At 40.6% G+C, this 23467-nt stretch overlaps 1 protein-coding gene across 5 annotated transcripts in view; it reads right to left on the bottom strand.

Annotated features, from left to right (window-relative positions):
- DNAH12 (dynein axonemal heavy chain 12) overlaps window positions 1–23467 on the bottom strand; it is a 159501-nt gene that overhangs the window by 109935 nt on the left and 26099 nt on the right. For 4 of the 5 annotated variants that reach the window (XR_011167579.1, XM_069084269.1, XM_069084270.1 and 1 more), the window contains exons 11-19: window positions 15980–16158; window positions 14140–14275; window positions 11422–11547; window positions 7625–7759; window positions 6200–6393; window positions 5466–5709; window positions 3649–3834; window positions 2813–3013; window positions 1080–1274 (exon numbers count right to left, since the gene is read on the bottom strand). Coding sequence is in view for 3 of the 5 variants with exons in the window: in XM_069084269.1 (XP_068940370.1) it covers window positions 1080–1274; window positions 2813–3013; window positions 3649–3834; window positions 5466–5709; window positions 6200–6393; window positions 7625–7759; window positions 11422–11547; window positions 14140–14275; window positions 15980–16158 (1596 nt within the window). In the remaining 2 variants the exon portion in view is untranslated. Of the gene's footprint in view, window positions 1–1079; window positions 1275–2812; window positions 3014–3648; window positions 3835–5465; window positions 5710–6199; window positions 6394–7624; window positions 7760–11421; window positions 11548–14139; window positions 14276–15979; window positions 16159–23467 lie in introns of those variants that run through there. The other variant, XR_011167580.1, reaches the window with a different exon arrangement.

Below are 23467 nucleotides of genomic sequence, written 5' to 3'. Positions count from 1 at the left end.
GCTGTTCCTCCAACAAGACCCTCCCCTTGGCTCCAGGCATGCTCTCCGGCTGCCCCCTAGGCCTGGAAGGCTCCCTCCTCATCACCGCCTCCAAGCTGCCCCGGCTTCCTCTGAGTCAATATTAACATCCCATCGCCTACGGGAAGCCTTCCCCAAGCCCTCTTAATGCTAAGGCTCTCCCTCTTTTCATTAGGTCCTGTCTGTCTTGCATAGAGCTGCTTATATGCTTTGTATACCTGAAGCTGGGACTGTCTTTCACCTTTCTTTGTATCTCCAGCACTTCACACAGTGACCTGCACATAGTAGGTGCTGCATATGTGTTTACTGACTGATTAAGCCAAGATCATGTGACTAGAGCTCAGCATACTATATCAAGGTCAAGAGAAGGCTCAGAGTTGTTCTGACTAGGCAAATCCACACCCGGAAGACTAACCAAACGGCCTGAGGCAGAGCTGGGGGCACAGGTGGCTGACCACTTCTAAGGAGCACAGAGAGCTTAGGGTGTAGCCAGAGAGAATGCCTGGACCACCCTATGCAAATGCTGTCCATAGGTTGAGTTTTTCTTTGTTTGGCAGAGATAGAGGCACGGTTTGCCATTTCCTTCTTCAGTGAATTAAGGCAAACAAAAGTTAAGTGACTTGCCCAGTCCTTAGACTGCTATTAAGTATCTGAGACTGGATTTGAACTCAGATCTTCCTGATTCCAGGCTCTACCCACTGAGCCACCCAGCTACCCGTCTGACACTTCCTCATGCCCATGTACTCTGTCATCCAGTGACAGTGGCCACTGCCAGCACCATGCCCTGTCACTGGCTGTCCCCCATGCCTAGAAGGGCTCTCTTCTCCATCTCTGCCTCTGGTTTCCCTCTGTAATCCCACCTTCTGCACAAGGTGTTTCTGGTCTTCCCTGGCTGCCTCCGCCCCAGTGCCTTCTTTCTGAGATTACCTCCAATCTACCCTACATCTATTTTCTCGTACATAGTCATTCACCTGTCAGGTAGCCTACATGTTGGCAATAGTGACTAATGCACCTCACATATGGAGCAGGGTCAGAGCCACCAAGGCCCTCAGTCCCTTCACCTTTGGGTCTTTGGCACAGTACTTCATGACATCCCTCCAGTGTCTGTCCACTGTCTGGAACAGTCGCCCTTCCTCGGGCATCTGCTGCATGATGTCCTCAGAGCAGAAGATGGGCTCCAGGTACAGCCACTGAGCCTGCACTTTCAGCCACTCATCAATGGTTTCTTGAATTCGAATCAAACGGTCCTCCCAGGCCTTCAAATGATCAGAGTTTCCAATTATGGAGAGATGATGAAAAACCGGGAACTTCTATAAGACTCATTTGCCTCGTCAGTAAAACAGGGACAATCCTATCTAAGGTATGTGTCCCACGGGGTTGTTGGGAGGCATGAGGTGCTCTGCAAACTTTAAATCTCCATCTAAATGCCCATTCCTGTTATGACCAGCTAGGCAGAACTGCTGTCAGCCTTCCCAGGCACATTAGAATATAGCCTGGGTGAGGCAGTTTTCAACCCAGAGAAAGAGTTTTTGGAGCTTCTGAAGTATATTAATAATCATGATGGTTTGGGTAGCTTTCACTGGTTCTAACTTATACATTTCTTAAAATGGGGTTTGCCATGGGAGACAATAAACTGCTATCCAAGGCTAAAGAGTCCTTCTTCTCAAGACTCCAATCTGGACTGAAACCCTGGCACTGTCACATCCTGGCTGTGTGACTTTAGACAACTTCTTTTGCCCCTCAGAGTTTCTCTGCATCTAAGTAGTGAGAGGTGGGATGTGAGGAGGTGGCAATATGATACCCCACTTCTACCAGCTAGTCAATATCATCACAGAATATAGGGACAGATGATAGCAGGAACAGGGTATTGTTAATATGTTAATGAACTCAGAGTTCTGTGTGACTAACATGTTCTTCATGGGAAGACTTGTATGAGGTGAGACAAAGCAATGCAGAGTCAAAAGAACGAAATAGAAAAATATACATTCATGTACATATGTAAATATATACGGTGTTTCCCCGATAATAAGACCTATCCCGAAAATAAGCCCTCCCCTTACTGTGTAAGATTCCTCTAAAATAAGCCCTCCCCCAAAAATAAGCCCTATTGAGATTGCTACTGTAGTGAAGGTGATCCCCTGCGCTACACGCTACATTACGGTACCCTCTGTATGCACCGTCCCCCCCCCCGGGTGAAACGCACGCCGCGCTCTGAGCTGCATCCAATCAGAGCTGCAGCAGTGAGCACGTCATCCTGTTCTTCCCCAGTGATTTGCTTGCTGGCACCATTGAGAGCAGTGCCGCAGAGGAGAGCTGAGGCAGGACAACATAAGCCCTCCCCTGAAAATAAGCCCTCTGGTGTTTTTCTTTCCAAAAAAATAATAAGACAGTGTCTTATTATCGGGGAAACACGGTATGTGTGTGTATGTAAATATGTATACAAACACATATTTTTAATGCAATGGCCAGTGCCAATACCACGCAATCATTTCTGTTACTAATTCCTCAATTACAACAGTGAAAAGTGACACACGATGAGATGATTTTGCTTAAGCATCTTCGGCCACACAGAGAGGCTTATGAGGGGGATTGTTTGGGAGCCATCTGCTGTATCAAAACAAAAAGACACTTCTGCATTTTTTTATATAGCCAAATTTTAAAGAATATATTTGGGAACTAGGGGCGGTCAATGATGTGTGTGCTCTGTTCCCCAGAGCTGTAGAAACAAAAATGAAATGAAATGGAAAAACAAGAGAGAGAGGAATGGCCAGGCCAGAAGCCCCATCAACTCCACCTTGATCTCTTTTTCAAATGGCTTGATGAAGGGTGATCCTCTCATGGTCTGGGTCTTGATGATCTGATCATCCAGGATGGCCTGAATCTCATCCACAGCAGAGAGAATGCTGACGCCAGTCTCTCGATACGGACTAATGTGAAAAGTGATGTCATCCCATGTGTTTATCATTACATGCATGGCTTTCTCTAAGGAAAATTCCTAGGAAGATAGACAGGTCGTAGTCAAGGCACTGAGCAGAGGACCCAAGTTCTCATCTTGGTTCAGTCAGTCAGTCAGCTATTTATATGACCCTGAGAAAATCACTTAACCTTCTCTGGGCCCCCATTTCCCCATTTATACAATGAGGGAGGTCACCGAACAATTGAAAGGTTGCTCTAGAAAGGAACTCAGACACCATGTGGTCCAGCTTCCTCATCTGACAAAGGAGACTCTGAGGAAGCTATGCCCTTATTCACATGCATAGAACACACTATGGTTTTCAAAGCACTTTACAAACAGATCTTATTTAATCCTTATAACAGCCTGATGAGGTAAGCACTATTATCACCTTTTTTTTTTTTAAGATAAAGTAGAGAGAGGTTAAATAACTTGGCCAGAGTCCCAAGTGGCACGGTTCAAACTCAGGTCTTCCTGACTCTACCCGCTGTACCACCCAGCTGTCCCCCAAACATAAAGCAGTAGTGTTATACATCTTTATTTATACTGCTGATGACAGCTCAGTCTCTGGCCATCATCATTCATCATCACTGCTCCCCCACACCCCACCAAAGACACCACAGAGACAGTGATGCCACCCACCCTGGGCTCTCATGTTTACTACGTTTCCTGCTTACCTTGCTCGCCCCAGCACTGATGACTTCGAATTTTTCCAGGAAGGGTTCGAGGTTTAGCTTTAGTACTTTTCTAAGAGTGGTCCCTGAATCTGGAGTTAAATCAAATCCTGCAATTTCTGACATCTCTTTCCAGTGACGAGCTCTTAGACCTGGATTACACAGGGTGGTGACAGTAGGGATGTGTTCCTAATTGGGAGGAAAGCATAGTATTATTAAAAAGCAATGCAATATTGTCTGCTTCACTGAGATATATGTTTTAAAAAAAGAATCAAATATAAACTCATTCAATCAGCCTGTTCCCCAACAGCTAAACTGAATTTCTTGATATTTTCAAAGATTTTTGCTGGCTTACCAAAACAAATTTAGAAAAACAAATTCCTATTTGTCTGCTAACATAACAATCCCATTCTCCTCCAACTCTTTTCTTCTGGCATCTTATTCCTGTTCAGCTCAGTCTTACCCTTCCCCCATCCTTCCTGTCCTATCCTCTCCTCTTCCAGCCTGTCCTTGGGGACCCCCATTCTATCATGAAGATTCTTTCCTTCATTCTCCACCTCTCCTGTCCCATTCCTCCCATCCCCTTATGCACATGAAGGACAAGTTACCTCCTTTCCCACCCCCAGAACACACTCCATCCCTGGCCACCTCTCTAGCACCGAATATTCTTTCTTTCCTCCCTGCCCCCTATACCAAACCTACCCCTCTTCCAAACTTCCAGAGTTCAGTGGCACAGAGAGGCTCCCTAGCAAATGTCTATTAACTAACTTCCCTATTTCTGTCAAGACCACCACCGTTCTTCCTGTTTCCCACCCTCTGTTATCCTCACTCCTTACTCTCCTCCCTCACCTCCAGTAAGGGGCCAAAACCTATTTTCTACCTCCTATCTCCCCAGCCCCCCATCTCCCATCTGACCTCTTCCCTCAGTGGAAGGACAGATAGGGTAAGCACAAGCAGACCACAGTGTGGACACAAGCAATGGCCTGGAGTCAAGCAACAACAGTGAGGGAACAGATCAGACGGCCATCCCCCAAGCTTGGTGCTGGTAGCTATGGAATCAAAAAAGGAACCAGGCAAAAGCCTCTAGTCCTCTGGGTGGATATCTGTGAAGGATCTGCTGAAAGACGTGCCGGATTCATGCAGCGTAAGAGATATGAATGGATGGGTTGGAATCTGGAGAGAATTCTCACATTCATGGAGAGCACAGATGCCCTAAAGGACAGAAAAATGATGGCCAAATGCTAAGTGGTGTAGGGCTATCATCACCACAGGGCCTAGCTTTAAAGAACCCAGAGTCTATGTTCTAAGGGCCACTGAGGAAAGAAAGGGGAAGACAGAAGAGCATTTATATTAAGTGATGGAAATAAAAAGGCACATGGGACAATCTCAAAAGAGCAGAGAAGGCCCACACCAGAAATTGTGGTAAATGAAGAAGAACCAAAATATGGAGGACCTTGAATGCCACGCAGAACAACTTCCCCTTGATCGACCAGACACAAGGAACGGCTTGTCCCATGCCTGTGGTGCGCTCTCTTTCCCTCTGCTCCTTAGAATCAATAGTTTCCTTCAAAGCTCAATTCAAAGGCCTCTTCCTCCAAGAGGCCTTTCCTGACGCTCTTGGCTGCTAAAAATATGTTTTGTACTGACTTACATGTGCACGTATTGTTTTGGATTTTCCCCCCAATAGAAGGTAAGCTCCTTGAGGGCAGGGCCAGATTTTATCTTTGTGCCCTGGAGCCAGCACAGAAAACACTTAGCAGGTGCTGACTGACAATGGTCTGAAGGGAATGCTCTAGCAGGCTCTGTCACTGGCCTCTCACCTTAAAGGCTTTGATCTGTTCCATGACAGCAGAACACATCGTGACCGTCGGGTTATCTTTAACTTCTTCCTCTATTTTCTCTTCTGTGATGGAGCGCTTCCCTGCCGCCTTTCTTTTTTCTTGGGCCTCTTTCTTTTGCTTCAGCTGGAAGAACCTCAGGTTCTTGTAAACTTCTCTAAAAAATTCATCTACATCAGTTTCCATGCTTTCTCCATTAAGGTCCAGAAAGCCTCCATCCATCCACCTGGAGGGAAGGGGAAATTACAGACAATTCCTAAGAGCTTTTGAGCTGGAAGGGGCCTTGACCATCACCTTGTTAAACTTCTTTGTATTTGCAGATGAGGAAACTGAGACCCAAAGAGGCTGAAGGATTGTAAGCCAGAGGCAAGAACCCAAGGCAGCACCAAGGGGGCCTGGCTGGCTCCCACATCTACCCCTCAATTTCCTTGTCCATAAAATGAAGGATTTGGATGATCTGGCTTCCAAGATTCCTCCCAGCCCCAAATCTATGATCACATGACCCTATGAATAGCAAAGTTCACACAATTTTTTTTAAAACCCACAAATAGAAATGTATTCAATAGATGCATCTCAAGAATAGCCAAACGCATAGGACTGAGTTCATTTACACACAAGTAATTTCCATTGTCCAAGAGAAATTAAATTGATTTGAGTTTTGAGCTTTTCACAGGTTTCATATAAATAGTCAGCTCTCTTCCCCGAGTTACAATTACCGTTTTTCTGTCCGCTGCCACTTCAGAATGAAAGAAAAGAACTTCTGAAAGGGCTCCACGCTGACTTTCAGCTTGTCCAATTCTGGGTACTTGGTCAGTTCCCATTTAAAGAGCTCCTCCTCTTTGTTAATAAAAGCCACTGTTTCTTCTGCCTCCTGGATACGTTTCTGCAGCACTCTCACGTCCGTCACGTACTGAAAACAAGCAACATTTCTCTTGAGAAATATTTGGGTGAGATGAGAGAAAGAGCATCACATGATTCTAACAGGCCAGAATATTGAGAAGGCTCCAATAAGCATAAATAACAAATATTTACTAAGCACCTACTATGTGATGGGCACTCCACAGTCTTATACTCAGGGTTAAAAAAAATCCACCTCACAAGTACCAAGAGGGAGGAGGAATGGCTAGATAGCACTCTGTCTGAGAAAGAACTGGGGGTGTTAGTGAACCCCAAGCTCAATCTACACCAAGATTGTGATCTATAAAAACCAAAACCATCTCCAGCTGCACTGAGGGAAGTCTAATGTTCGGAACAGAGAGGCGATGGGCATTCCTGTGTGGTGCACATCAGGAAGGCTATTGATAAGGCAGAAAGTGCCCCACAGAGGCTTCCTAACAAGCAGAGCAGACCGCGGGGAGGGTAGGCCAGACTTCATGGCAGGCCTTCAGGCAGAAGCAACAGGGCTACGCAGTCCAGACGCTGCGGACAGAGATGGACTGGCCTGGACAGTCTGCAAGGTCTGTGGTGCTCATTCTGGAGGCTCCCTGAGGGTACTATGTCTTTGTCTCTCCAGAAGATGTCACTGTGCCAAGAGCTTGCTGGACTGAATAGACTAAACAACTTTCCTAAGTAAGAAATATATATTTTACTGTAGGAGAGGCTGGTCAGAGCTGGGGGAGGGATAACGACTTGTATGAGGCCATCCAAGTGTTTTAACTAGCTGCTAAAATGTATCCCACGATAAATAGTGACTAAGAGAAATTAAATCAAAAAGGGCCAGTTTGCTTATCACATCAATAGGATCATAGCTTTTTAAAACAATACATGTTTTTTCTACCATTAAGTTGTAGAAATGAGATGTGGAGCAAGACCTGTGATTTCCATAGTATTGGGAACTCCGAGGGAGGGAATTCCCCCTCCCAGTAAAGATCAATGTCTTCCCTATAACTTCTAATCTCAGAAAGCTCCCAAGACCTTGAGAAATTAAGTGACTTGTCCAGGATCACATGGCTAGTGTGTGTAAGAGGTAGGGTCTGAACCCAGATCCTTCTGACTCAAAGGCCATTCTCTGGCCTGAACACTCTCTGACAGCATGTGTGTGTGCATGTATGTGCATGTGTGTACGTGCGCATGTGTGTGTGCATGTGTGTATATGTGTATGTGCATGCATGTGCGTGTGTGTATGCATGTGTGTGTCTGACCTGCTGCATCCGCTCCAACTCTGCATACTCCGTAAACTCTTCCATGCTCCGAGTTGCCTTTTCAATCTCCAAAATAAGTTTTTCCCTCTTGGCCACCAAGTCAGTCTCACCTTTCCGCTTGGCATTCTCAATTAGCTTTGCAAAACAGAATTGGGTTGTGTGAATGACTTCATTATATTTAGCAAACATGCCAAAGAAAAATCTAACTGCAAGTGTGATAATGAAAACAGAGAAAGATTCAATGATAGATATGAAAATTAAAAATTACTGCTGCAAGTTGTTAAAACCCCAAGTTATAAAAATGCAAGACTGTCAACAGGACTCTCTATGTAGGCTAGTTTTGCCCAACTGTTTCTCCATTCTATCACTAATCAATTAATAAACATTTATTCAGGCAATGTATGTGTGCCAGGTACTGTGCTAAGCATTAGGAATACAAAAAGGCAAAAGATAGTCTCTGCCTTCAGTGAGCTCACAATCTCCTGAGGGAGATGTTGTTACAGGGAAGATAAAGTCTACTCGGAAATTACCAGTGAAAAACAAAAGGCTTCAATATTTTTTAAAATGTAAAATATTTACAAGACATAGCAACTTCTACTCTAAAAGACTGTAACTCTTGGAACATTACATTTCAAAGAGCAAAAGATCTGGGGTTACCATAGCAATCAATCTACCAAAAAATTACTTTATAGAGCTAGAAAAAAATGTAACAAAATTCATTTGGAAGAACAAAAGGTCCAGAATATCCAGGGAATTAATGAAAAGAAATGCTAGGGAAGGTGGCCTAGCCATACCAGATTTCAATCTGTATTATTAAAACAGCAGTCATCAAAACTACTTGGTACTGGCTGAGGAATAGAGTAGTGGATCAGTGGAATACATTGGGTACACGAGACTCAGAAGTCAATGACTATAGTAATCTATTGTTTGATAAACCCAAAGACCCCAGTTTTGGGGACAAGTACTCACTACTTGACAAAAAATTCTGGGGAAACTGGAATATAGTATGGCAGAAACTGGGCATAGACCAATATCTAACACCATATACCAAAATCAAGTCTAACCCGGTGCATGATCTAGGTATAAAGGCTGATACTGTAAGTAATATGGGAGAGCAAGGAATAGTTTACCTGTCAGATTTATGGAGAAGGGAAGATTTTAGAACCAAATAAGAGTTACAGAGCATTATAAAATGCAAAATGAATAATTTTGATAACATTAAATTGAAAAGCTTCTGTACAAAAAAAGCCAATGTAACCAAGATTATGAGGGAAGTGGAAAATTGGGAAAGAATTTTTACAACCAGTGTCTCTGATAAAGGTCATTTCTAAAATATACAGAGAACTGAGTCAAATCTATAAGAATACAAGTCATTCGCCAGTTGATAAATGGTCAAAGGATATGAACAGGCAGTTTTCAGAGGAAGAAATTCAAGATACCTATAAGCATATGAAAAAATGCTCTAAATCACTATTGATTAGAGAAATGCAAATCAAAACAACTCTGAGGTACCACATCTCACCAGTCAGATTGGCTAAGATGGCAAAACAGGAAAATGACAAATGCTGGAGAGGATGTGGACAAATTGGAACACTAATGCATTGCTGGTGGACTGATCCAGCCATTCTGGAGAGCAATCTGGAATTATGCCCAAAGGGCTATAAATAATTTCATACCCTTTGACCCAGCAATACCACTTCTAGGGTTGTATCCCAAAGAGATCATAGAAGTGGGAGGAAGACCCATATGTACAAAAATATTTGTAGTAGCTCTTTTTGTGGTGGCAAATTGGAAATTAAGGGGGTGCCCATTTCAATTGGGGAATGGCTGAACAAATTGTGGTATATGAATGTAATGGAATACTATTGTGCTATAAGAAACGAGGAGCAGATGGACTTCATATTTACCTGGAGAGGCTTATATGAACTGATGCTGAGTGAGAAGAGTAGAACCAGGAGAAATTTGTACACAATTACAGACACAACGTATGTGTGATGACCAACTTTGATAGACTGGACTCTTCTCAGCAATGCAGTGATATAAGTCAACCCCAAAAGACTCATGAGGGAGAGAGACGTCTACATCCAGAGAAAGAACTAGAAAGAACTGAGTTTGAATCCAGATTGAAGCAAACTACCTGACCTTTTTCTTTTTCTCGTTTGGTTTTGTTTCCTCTTTCCCATTGTTCATTCCATCCATTACAATCCTTCTTTATAACCTGTCTAATGTCTAATGTGAAAGTATTTGCAGATCCTATACTTGATTGTATACCGTCATGGGCAGGGGTGGGGGATGGAAAGAAAATTTGAAACTCAAGGAATTGTGGAACATAAACTAAAAGTAAACAAACAAATTAATAAAGACCAAAAATTAAAAAAAAAAAGAAATGAGGAGCAGACGGACTTCATAACAACCTGGAGAGACTTATATAAACTGATGTTGAGTGAGAAGAGCAGAACCAGGAGAAATATGTACACAATTACAGACACAGCATATGTGTGACAACTAACTCTGATAGACAGGGCTCCTCTCAGCAATGTAAGGTTACAAGACAACTCCCAAAGACTCATGATGGAGAGAGATCCACATTCAGAGAAAGAACCACAATGCAGATGGAAGCAAGCTACTTGCTCTCTTTCTTTTTCTTGTTTTGCTTGGTTTCCTCTCTCCCACTGTGCATTCCATGGGTCATAATCCTTCTTTACAACCTGACTAATGTGTAATGTGAAGGTATCTGTAGACTGTATATCTGATTGCATGCTGCCATGGGGGCGGGGAGAGAGAGGGGAAGAAAATTTGAAATTCAAGGAACTGTGGAACTGAATGTTAAAAACTAAAAGTTAATTAATTAATTAATTAATTTAAAAAAAAGATCTGGGGTTACATCCAGGAATAATTTACCCAGCAGAGTGGAGTATAATCCTAAATTTAAAAAAAAAATACTAAGAAAACCCCATATGGGGTCAGAGTCAGACACAGCTGAAAATGATTTAGCAACAACAAAGTCTCTTCCAGCTTTAAATTCCATGAACCCTGAGAAAAATAAGGGAGGAAACAACTCCAAAATGCTGAGAGGAATAAAAACCACCCTATCATAGATGAAATGTGACCAACTTTGTAAATCCTTATTAATACTTAATAAAAATGTGAACTTTAGTCATGTGTCACTGGGCCATGAATTAGCTTTAGGCATATTGGTTTCTGGAGATGCATACAACTTCATTTTGTGTATATACACTTAGAATATAGACATATCTATAGAAATTGATGTATATATGCATTTATATATAAAGTTTGCAAAGCACTACAAAATTCTCCCACCCCATCCTCCCTCCCATCCCCCTGCCCCAATCCTAGGAGATGCGTACCAAAGGCATTCTTATCCCTATTCTGCAGATGAGAAAATTGGGAGTCAAGGAGGTGAACTTGGGAGGTCATGCCAGTCCACAGCCACACAAGTGTAAAAGGCAGGATCTGAGCCCATTTGGGGTTTTCTTGGCAAAAATGCGGGAGTAGTTTGCCATTTCCTTCTCCAGCTCATTTATAGATGAGGCAAACAGGGTGAAGTGACTTGCCCAGGGTCACCCACTTAATAAATGTCTGAGGCCACATTTGAACACATGAAGATGAGTCTTCCTGGCTCCAGGCCCAGTGCTCTGTGCACCATGGCGCCCCCTGGTCGCCTCTTTTAACTTTCCTTCAAAATCATGACATAACATTTTAAATGCTGACCAGCCAACCAAGCCCCATGAGCACTAGGAATGTCCTAAGAGTAAACACACTGGAAATATACTTACCTCATCATTGTCATTAAAGATGGGATTGATGTTCTGGGGCCACAAGAGAACCAAGGCATTTAAATCTAAATCCTCAGGGGGAAATATGAAAACATCCAAAAAGTAATTCATCCGGCGCTGGCATTCCTACAAAAGAAATGAGAGTTTCTATTTTTGTCCTGGTATAATACACTACACAGTAAATGTAAGACATTTTTAAAAAAGGAAATAGGATACAGGTTCCAGCACTGATGAGTATTTTTTAAATTACATTTTCAATTAACAAGTATTTATTTTCTCTCCATCATGGGAAGGGGGGGGGGGGGGGGGGGAACTCGTGGTGAGCAGACATATATTAACTAGTACATTTAGGCCTGAGGCAGTGTGGCATGTTGGGAAACCAAAGCCAAGGGTTCTCAGTTCTGGACCTGGGTAGCCACTCATCCTCAGTGACCTCACGTGCTTCCTCTCTAGCCCAGACCACAGAACGTCCGCTCCAAAAGGACCCTCTGCATCCTCCTTTTAGAGATGAAGGGCGTGAGGTCCACAAAGCAGCTGCCCACAGGCAGGATTCAAACCTATATGTCCTGACTCTGAAGCCGGGGTTCTCTTCCCAGAACGGCTCTCACTTGTAGCGAGAGGGAAGGAAGGAAGGCTTCTTGTGTACAAAAGAAGTCTGGTTGAATTTGGACTTGCAAGTTTCCTCCCAACTCTGTCTCTTTGGGATTCTACAAGGCTGTGTGTGGCCTCTTGTAATAAGAATGTAAATTTTGAAGATCTTCCCTGCCCCTAGGCTAATGTGCACCTGAAGCCTGGGGTGGGAGGCTTGTTTTTCAGTAGATACTTCTTGATTGGCCAGTGAGTCAATAAGGTTGTTACATTCTCTGAGCCAGGAGAAGGCTATATAAGCCCTGATGTGTAGCTTTGTTTTGGGACTCACTTTGAGAAGTATTCTGTGATTTGATCTGAATTCTGGGAAGCCGTTGTTGAGAGTCCCCCGGCTTTGAAAAACCCAGGATGTGGAAACCCAGATGTTGACTGGGTATGGATGTAATGGTTGGACAGTTTGGAAATCTGTCTACTTGATGTTTCTGTCTTGATAATTATGCCTGTATACTTTGAGGTTCAGGGTGCTGACCTTTTCTCCTGAACAAGGTAAACAATATATGTCTGACTGATTAAAGTAAGCTTGTTAACCCATTTTGAGTTGCTTTCCTTTAACAAAGCAGATCCAAGAACCTGTGTGAGCAGGCACCCGGGGGACACTGGGGTGCTTGCTGTAACACCTCTCTAGACAGGTGGCTGAGAAAGGGCTTTGCAGGGGAGGCCGTTCCTTGGAAAGACCATTAAACATAGAGCTACAAGACTCAAGCTTGAATCCTCAGCTCAGCTGTGTGACTGTGGACAAGTCATGTCACTTCTCTGGGCCTCAGATTCCTCATCTGTAAAATGAGGGGGGACAACCAGATAGTCTCTGAGGCCTCATCCAGTCTAAATCTGGGATCCCGTGATATATTCCCCACAGACTCTTTGTTGATCCCCTGGGGTCATCACCAGACTTCCCCTTTCCTGTATCAAATGCTCCACATAGGGGGTGCTTCATAAATCTTTGTTGAATGGAATAGCTCCTTAACAGTAGAGAATTGCACTGGGCCTGGCAGTGGGGAGTGCGGTGGACCAAGCACCGGGCCTGGAGTCAAGAAGATATGAGTGCAGATGCAGACTCAGCCACCTGACAAGTCATTTGACCTCTGTCTGACTCAGTTTCCTCACTTCTAAAGTGGGAATCACACCGATCTCCCAGGGTGGCTATGAGGGTCAAATGAGAGGCTTTGCCCAGAGCCTGGCACACAGCAGGTGATAAATCAATGCTGTTCTTAGGTGCCCCAGCTCCCAAGGGCCTCCACACCATGGTACCACTCTCCAACCGCTTCTACCCTGCATCCCTAGCTCCAAAGGCCAGGCTTTCCCTTCTCTTTCTTCACCCTCTTCCTTCTCCCTCCCTCTAGGAGTGGGCTTCTCCCATTGGAATGTAAGCTCCCTGAGGGCAGGGATCGTCTTATTTGCTTGTATTTGTTGCCCTAGCTCTTAACAGACTCTAGAACTAGTGAGTGCTTAATCAATGCTTTAAGATCTAGGCAGCAGGAACTTTAAAAATGCTTATGGATTGCTGAATTAGAGGAAGGTCCTTTAAACTCATTCATAGACTTGGAGAAGCTAGACATTTTCCTGCGGAGTTGAGCGATGTTCTCTATCTTAGTTGGTGTTGTGAAGAACAATCAACTCATCTCGAGGAAAAGAAAAGTGATGTAGGGTTTCTCGGTGGTGTTGCACCGCCCGCCCCCCTCGCAAAAAAAATCATCTAAATGTTAATGAATGATCTCACTGATGTTTAAGTCTACCAATCAATCAATAAACATTTATGAAGAACCTACTAAGTGCCAGGAACAATGTGAACTGTTACGGATACAAAGACAAAAAACAAAGCATTCCCTGCCCTCAAAAAGCTTATATGCTAAATGCAAGATAACATAAGGACATGGGAGGCCCAGCTGGTGAGTAAGTGGGTGGAGGAATCAGGGAAGGCCTCATACAGGAGATGGGCCTTGGGCTGAGCGTAGAAGTATAGGAAAAACCCAAGACTTGGGTCTTCTGCCCCAAGTGCAAAAATATTACCAAAGACAAAAAAAATTCTAATGGTACAAATGATGCAGCTGGAAAAAATGAGAAATGTTTTACCTGGATTCTTAAAACCAGTTTCTGGACACCTTTAGTCCTGGCATTTTCCACATAGCTTATCAGGTCCATCATTTCTTCTGTTGTATCAGGCACTTTGAGTGCATGGTCTTTAATATTTTCAAATTCAATGCAAATACTGTAAAGGACACTGAGTTTCAATATTTGTCTGCCAATCCACTTTGTACTAAATTTAACAACTATAAATTACTAGAATTATGATAGTTTAGAAGATGATCACTTGGTTTATAACACAAGTTACTCCTTCTTCAAAGAGAACTGGGTCTGTAACCCAGTATTTATCTGAAAAAAGCAAAGACCAAGCCTTGACTTTTATGAACCATAGGATAGGAGTTGTTCTTCTAGGAGCAGTGTTGGGTTCACACTGATCTATTAATTTTTTCTTAAAGAGTATCCCAAGTGGCCAATGGCTTGCCTTTTGCAAAATGATTGGACTGAGATAGGTGAGATTCTATACTCCATCATGACCTTATCATCTCCAAGAGAAGAAATAAGCTATAGCTCATTAATAACTACACTGAGATCAGAAAGTACTCAAGAAGAGGAACTTTAAGTACCTCCAAAGTCTAAAGCACCATTTTCTTAGAAACACATTATTTTAATGTGCCATCTAATTAGAACATTTTTTTCTCTGTGTGTATGTGTATATATATATACAAAAAACAGGAAAAAGGTACGATTCCTACTTCCTGTGTATAGTCATAGTCACACACACACACACACACACCCTTATTGGAACTCTGTTCCAAGAACAAAAAGAATTCTCAAGTATTAGGGGCATTTTCCCACTTCCTCAATCCATACCTCTGTATTCCCTCCTGAAACTGTCTACAAGAAACACAAAAGTTTTCAAAAAAAGGGAGTGGTACAGGATTAAAGTGAAATGTACTAACTCGGTGCCTTTCTATCCCGGGTCAGCTCTTCTCAGTAAGACCTTGTCATTTGCTTAAAGAACATGGAATTACCAAAATATCCTAGGCTCTCCTCACCTTGTTAGTACAGACACACAAAGACCTAATTGGGGATTTTTTTTTTTGGGGGGGGGGGGTACCAGATCTGAGATTTCATTAGTATAGTGAATTCCCAATAAGAAACCTCCCTATACAGATATAGGTCAGCACCTTCTCTGCAATTTATAGCACTGAAAGTTTCCTGGAGAATAGAGAAGTGAAGCAGTGTCTCAGAGAAAGAATATGGCCAGAGGTTTTCATGATTCTGCCAGCTCTCTGGGCACACACTGGTGTCCATCTCCATGCCACTCTCATTTCTATTCCCAACTCCACTGCAAGTCTCTCTAGGGAAAAGAAGTCGTGTGTTCTTGACAAAGTCAATCAAAGGTAAAGGGAATTCACAGCAAGTGCACTAACCTGGTTCCCAAAGAAAATTTGAGTACAAATGACCCAGACTTGCAAAGAAACTGACCAAAAAGTTACTAAAAAGATAACAGAAAAGTCACGGATAGCCCTAAAAAAAGCAGGGTCTCAAAAGGTTGCCACAGCCCTGCTAGTTCAAGCTGCTGATGTATTTAGCCTCAGCTACAAGCTGTACACATTGTCTCAGCAAGAAGTGGCTTCCAGCTCTAAAGTTAAGCAAAGAGTTATTCAAATGGTAGAAACAGAGTGATCCAACAGAGCCTTTATGATCTAAAATTAACCAGAAATGTGTACCATTTGGGTTCCCCTTCCTTTGTTATGTATCTCTACAATGGCCAACATACTTAATGTGCAGACACTAGCTGGGATCATCCAAGAGTTAATATGAGCCAAAGATCAACTCCATTCCTGGAATTCAATACATGGGTTGGGAAAACCATTCTACTCACCTTTCATTCTCATTTCTGTGCTTTGTAGCTATGTCATTCAAGAGCAAATTTGCATAACTTTTTACTTTATTTGTCAGTCCCTCCTTCAAATCATCACAGTCCAAACGAACCATAGGGAAGTGAGCCAAATATGGCAGCATCATGATTTCTTTAGCAAGGTTTGAAAAGTATTCTATAAGCTTAAAGGTTAGACAAAAGAAAGGATGTTGCAAGTGAATTATAATTTATCAGATTTTTTTAAAAAGGTTATTTATATACAGTACTTAAGTGAAATTCTCATCTTACTGATTCACAGTTATAAGTAATTTTTCTATAGCTGCCTGAAAAATTCTTCCCTCGATGGGCTCTAATGGATTGTCAGTGGTGCTGTGAATTGGACCAGTGATTCTGGAAAGTAATTTGGGGCTAAGTTGTGTATGATGGGGTGATTCTAAAAACAAAATCAGGCAGGAAAAAGAAAAAAGGAAAAATTAACTCATAAAAATAGGTCGTGGAAAGAACTGATACAGAGGAAGCCGGTGGGGGTGAAATATTGGCAATGTTGGAACTTACTCTCATGGGATCTGGGTTGAAGAGGGAATAACTTGTACATCTGGAGGGGTGTAGAAGTCTTCTGGACTGGTAGAGAGATGAGAAAACTGGGGGACAGGGGAAGGGAGAAGGACTTTTAGCAGAGTTTATAGAATAAGATTTAGAAGGGTGGGGGAGAAGATAAGGAAAGAATAGGGGGACAGGATAAAAAACAGAGGCTGAGAAGGGCAATAGCAAGTAAAAATAAGATGGAGGGAAATTCACAAATAGTCATTATAACTTTGAATGTGAATGGGATGAACTCACCCAAAAAACAGAAATAGATGGCATAATGAATTAAAAATCAGAATCCAAAAATATATTGTTTACAAGAAGCACATTTAAAAATGAGAGATACACAGAATTAAAATGGAGAGTTGGAAAAGAATTTATTATGCTTCAGCTGATGCAAAAAAGGCAAGGCTAGCAACTATGATCTTAAAAAAAGTTATGGCTAAAATAGATTTAATTAAAAGAGATAAACAGGGTTACTACATTTTGATAAAAGGTACCATAAACAATGAAGCAATATCACTCCAGAAACTATATACTCCAAATACTATAGTATTACTATATTATTACTATAATACTATAGTTAGCATCTAAATTTTTAAAAGAAAAGTTAAATGAATTACAGGTAGAGATAGATAATAGTGCTATAATAGTGGGGAACTTTGATCTTCCCCTCTCAGAACTAGATAAATTTAACCAAAAAATAAATAAGGAAGAAGTCAAGGGAGTGAATAGAATTTTACATAAATTAGATATAATAGCTATCTGGAGAGAACTGAATGGAAACAGAAAGGAATACACCTTTTTCTCAGTGGTTTATGGCACCTTTACATAAATTAATTATGTATTAGTACATAAAATTTTATAGTTAAAAGCAGAAATATTAAAAGTGAAGATCACAAGTCAATAAAAATTATATTTAATAAGGGACCATGGAAATATAGCTTAAAAAGTAACTGGAAGATTGAACAACCTAATCTTAAAGAATGAGCGGGTTAAAAAATAAATCATATTTTCTAACAAATCAATAATTTTATTGAAGAAAATGACAATAAGGAGACAACATATCAAAACCTATGAGCAACCCCAAAAGATATATATATATATATATACACACAGTACTTAAGTGAAATTCTCATCTTACTGATTTACAGTTATAAGTAAATTTTCTATAGTGATCAGAGGAAAATTGATATCTCTAAATGCTTACATCAACAAAATAGAAAAAGAGCAGACGAATGAATTGGGTATGTAATTTTTAAAAAACTAAAAAAAAGAACAAACTAAAAATCTCCACTTAAACAGTAAATTGGAAATCCTAAAAATTAAAGGTGAAATTAATAAAATTAATTGTAAAAAATAGGAGTTGGTTTATGAAAAAAAAACATTAAAATAGATAAACCATTGGTTAATTTTATTTGTAAAAGAGAGAAGAAAACCAAGTAACTAATATTAAAAATGAAAAGGGTAAATATACCATTAAAGAAGAAGAAATTAAAGCAATTACAGGGGGTCATTTTGCCCAATTATATGCCTATAAATTTAACAATTTAGGTGAAATGGGAGAATATTTACAAAACTATAAATCGCCTACATTAGCAGAAGAGGAAATAGAATATCTAAACAGACCTATTAGAGAAAAAGAAATTGAACAGACCATAAATAAGCTTCCTAAGAAAAATGCACCAGGATTAGATGAATTTACAAAGTGAATTCTATCAAACATTTAAAGATCAACTAATTCTGATGTTAATTAAATTATTTGAAAGAATCGGCAAAGAAGGGATCCTACCAGACTCCTTTTATGAAACAAATATAATACCTAAAGCAGGAAGAGGAAAAACAGAAAGAAAAGTATAGACCAATTTCATTAATGAATATGGATGCAAAAATCCTAAATAAAAAAACTAGATAAAAGATTACAATATTATATTACAAAGATTATACATTATGACCAAGTAAAATTTATACCAGGAATGCAGGGATGGTTTAACATAAGGAAAACTATTAATGTAACTGATTATAGCAATAATAAAAGTTTAAAAAATCATATGATTGTATCAATAGATGCAGAAAAGCTTTTAATAAAATACAATTCATTTCTATTTTTAAAAAATTCAAAGTATAGGTATAAATGGATTTTTCTTTAAATTTATAAAAAAGCATTTATCTAAAACCATCAGCAAGCATCATATGTAATAGGGATAAGCTAGAAGTCTTGCCAGCAAGATCAGGTATGAAACAAGGATGCTCACTGTCACCAATGTCATTTAATATTGTATTGGAAATCATATCAACACCAATAAGAGAAGAAAAGAAATGGAATAAGAATAGGGAATGAGGTAATAAAACTATCTCTTTTGAAGAAAATAGGATAATATACTTCTGATAATATATCAGAAAATGTGATAAATCCAAATTATAAAATTATCTGAAACAATAACTTTTAGCAAAGTAGCAGGATATAATGTAAATCCACATAAATCATCAGCATTCCCATTTATGACAAATAAATCCCTGAAAGAAGAGATAGAGATACCCCCATTTAAAATAACTCTAGAAAGTATAAAATACCTTGGAGTACACTTGCCAAAACAAACTCAGAAACTATAGAAACAAAATTATAAAAAACTTTTTATACAAATAAAATCAGGTTTAAATAATTGGAGAAATATTATTCATAGGTATGTAGGGCCAATACAATAAAAATCATAAAACTAATTTATATATTCAATATCATTCCAATTAAATTACAAAAAAAAATAACTTTCCTAAATTAGAAAAAAAAATTAGGGGCAGCGAGGTAGTGCACTGGCCCTGGAGTCAGGAGGAGCCGAGTTCAAATTCAGCCTCAAACACTTAACACTTACTAGCTCTGTGACCTTGGGCAAGTCACTTAATCCCAACTTCCCTGCCTTCCCCCCTCCAAAAAGAGAGAGAGAGAAAGAAAGAGAGAGAGAGAGAGACAATATATAAATAAATAAAATTTTTAAAAATTCATATGGAAGGCTGCAGAACCCACAGAGTAACACAGAGAAGCTAACCTCCTGCTAAGGACAGCATGGCAGGCCGGCAGGAATCCGCCAGCCCAGTGCTCTGGGAGCCGAGACCAGCCCCATGCTGAGGCTTTAGCCCCAGGCAGGCCTGACCAGCCGCTGGCCAGAGGGACTCCAGATCAGCAGCAGCTGTAGCCGTTTCCAGATTTATCAACACACAGATGCAAAGGACAAAGTGAGAGGTCAGTGCAGTCTGGACTTTGGGACCCAGTAAGTGGGAGTGCATGGCTTTTGCCCCTGGGGCGAGAAGCCGCTGAGATGCAGGCACAGCCAGCCAGCACCACATGGCAGCTTCAGCTCCTGGCCTGCAGAGTGTAGGGGGGACCAAGCACCAGTCTGAGGGGTAATCGCTCTTGCTTTAACCTTCTTGGATCTGGATTGCAGTCTAGGGTGGAAGTCCTGGGATGTGTGTCCAGCTTGCCACGGCGTGTGGAGACCTCAGAGAGGGGACCCAACTGATACCTCCGGCAGCTGAGAAAATCCCAGCATTTGGGATGAAAGTTCCCCTCTCTGGTGGCAGAGTCTTACTATGGCAAAAAGCCCAGGGGTCAAGTGACTGAGGGGCTACATGACCAGGCAAAGGAAACAAAGCAGACAGAAGATTCCAACATTAGACTCCTATTTTGGGGACAAAAAGGAGCAAAGCATGGAACAGGAGGAAGACAGTGAAGTCAGAAATCCTGCACCAAAAGCTTCAAAGGAAAATACAAGCTGGTTACAGGCCATAGAGGACCTTAAGAAGCAGATAAGAGAAGTGGAGGAAAAATTGGGAAGAGAAATGAGAACAATGCAAGAAAATTATGAAATGAGAGTCAAAAGCCTGAGGAAAATCACGCCTTAAAAAATAGACTAACTCAAATGGCAAAAGAGGCTCAAAAAGGAAATGAGGAGAAGAATGCCTTAAAAAGCCGAATTTGCCAGATGGAAAAAGAATATCAAAAGCTCACTGAGGAGAATCATTGCTTCAGAATTAGATTGGAGCAAATGGAAGCTAATGACTTTAAGAGAAATCAAGATGATGTTAAACAGATCCAAACAAATGAAAGAATAGAAGGCAATGTGAAATATCTCATGGGAAAAACCACTGACCTGGAAAATAGATCCAGGAGAGATAATTTAAAAATTATTGGACTACCTGAAAGCCATAATCAAAGTAAGAACCTAGAAATCATCTTCCAGGAAGTTCTCAAAGAAAACTGCCCTGATGTTTTAGAACCAGAGGGCAAAAATAGAGGTTGAAAGAATCCACCGATCACCTTCTGAAAAAGATCCCAAAAAGAAAACTCCTAGGGATATTATAGCCAGGTTCTGGAATTCCCAGATTAAGGAGAGAATATTACAAGCAGCCAGGAAGAAACAATTTGAATATTGTGGAAACGCAATCAGGATAACCCAGGATCTGGCAGCTTCTACACTGAGGGATCGAAGAGCTTGGAATATGATATTCCGGAGGTCAAAGGAGCTGGGATTAAAACCAAGAGTCACCTACCCAGCAAAACTGAGAATCATGTTTCAGGGGAAAATATGATCATTCAGTGGAATAGAGGACTTTCAAGCATTCTTGCTGAAAAAACCAGAGTTGAATAGAAAATTTGACATTCAGATACAAGAAGCAAGAGAAGTATGAGAAGGTAAATAGGGAAAAGAAATCATAAGGAACTTATCAAAGTTGAACTATTAACCTTCCTATGTGGAAAAACAATAATTGTAACTTATAAAACTTTTCTCAGTAGTTGAAGGGAATAGAAATATATATATATATATATATATATATATATATATATATACACACACATATATATGTCTATATATGAGGGTATATGGGCATATGAATACATATGTGAATGGGTATATATATGTTTACAGGTATACATAGATAGAGGTCACAGGACCAATTTAACAGGAAGGGATGATACTTAAAAAGGTGAAATTAAGAGGTGAGAGAGGAGTATAATCAGAGGAGATGGGGAGAGACAGAATGGGGTAAACTATCTCATATAGAAGAGGCAAGGGAAAATGGTTACAATGGAGGGGAAGAATAGGAAGGCAAAAGGGAATGGGTCAACCTTATCCCCATGGAATTTGGCTTGAGAAGGGAATGAAATACACACTAAATAGGGTATCTCACCCTCCAGGAGACTAGGGGGGAAAGGGGATGAGAGGGGGCATGATGGAAGGGAGGGCAGGCTGGGGGGGAGAGAAGTTGGAAGCACCCACTTTTGAAAAGGGACAGGATCAAAGTAGAGAATAGAACAAGTGGGAGGTGGGATAGGAGGGAGGGAAATATAGTCAGTCTTTTACAATACATCTACTGTTATTATTTTGCATTAGCCACACATGTACAATCTATACTGAACTGCTTATCTTCCAAGTAAGGGTGGGTGGCAAGGGAGGAAGGAAATGAATCTGGAATTCAAAGTTTTAAAATCAAATATTTAAATATATATATATACATATATATATATATACTATTATTAATACTATTTTACATGTAATTGGGAAATAAGATATACAGGCACATAGAGATCCACTGGAAAAGTCGAAAGGGGTTTGGGAGGAATATGGGAGAAAGCAGATTAGAGGAGGGGATATCCTGTGGGACTGCTAGTTTGGGGCAGTGGGCAGGAGAAAAACGGGGAGAAAATTTGTAACTCAAAATCTGGTGGAAATGAATGATGTAAATCAGAAGTTAATAAAGCATTTGAAAAATGAAAAAAAATTCATATGGAAGAACAAAAAGTCAAGAATATCAAAGTAAATAATGAAAAAAAAAGTAGAGAAAGCAAGTTTAGCAGTACCAGATCTTAACTATATTATATGGCAGGAAGTATCAAAACTATATGGTACTAGCTAAGAAATAGAAAGGTACATCAATGGGACAGAGTAGATATACAATTTACAGCAACAAAATAATATAATAACCTTATATTTGACAAATGTAAAGACTTAAGATTTTAGGATAAGACTTCATTATTTGGTAAAAATTGTTGGGAAAACTGGGAGACAGTAGGGCAGAAATTGGGCATAGACCAATATCTTACACCATTTACCAAGATAAGATCAAAATGGATATGTGACCTAGATATAAAGAGAGAAAATTTGAAGAACATGGAACATATTACTTATCAGATATATGCATAGGTAAACAATTTACAAATAAACAAGAGATAGCTGAGCAAAGTGTGCAAAATGGATAATTTTGATTACATTAAAGTAAAAAGATTTTGTAGAAATAAAACAAATGTAGCCAAGACCAGTGTAATAATAATGAAATTTGAAGATCCCTTTGTATTGGCAAGCTAACAGGTACTTAATTTCAAATTAATTATATCAAGCCTCTGATAAGAAACAGAAGGTATGAACCCCTGTTGCTGACATAACAGAAAGGGGCTGAACAGGGAGGAGGTAATACCATATATAAGGAAACACACCAGCTGGGAGAGTCAGAACTTCTTGGGGCAAGCGTCATGGAGGCTACTGCTGGACTGAAGACTGAACTGAGAATTGAGAAGAACTGAGAAGAGAAATGAGAATTTAGAACTGAGTCAGAACTTCCTAGAGAAAGCAGCTGGAAGCTGGGGAGGAGAGGCCCAGGCTGGAGAAAGCGATTTTGATTTTGAAAACAGAACTTGTGGTGGCGGAGCTTCTTCTGAGAGCCAGCCAAACTCCTGCTGAGAGCTTCCAAGGGCCAGCTGGAGCTGCCAGAGGAAGCATGATTGTCTGTCTGTTTTGGGTCTATGTTGACTTCACAGGCAGAAAGTGAATTGAGGTGATAGTGCTGACCATGTGGGTGAATATGGTTGTAATTCTGCTAAGCTTGATGTGTGTAGATATTGTTATGGCTCTGTTA

This window comes from Petaurus breviceps, unplaced genomic scaffold (assembly GCF_028583685.1).
Source record: "Petaurus breviceps papuanus isolate PSGF00001 unplaced genomic scaffold, PetGlider_PUasm1.0 174, whole genome shotgun sequence".
NCBI classification, from domain to species: Eukaryota; Metazoa; Chordata; class Mammalia; order Diprotodontia; family Petauridae; genus Petaurus; species Petaurus breviceps.
This window is presented reverse-complemented; position numbering and strand designations above follow the sequence as displayed.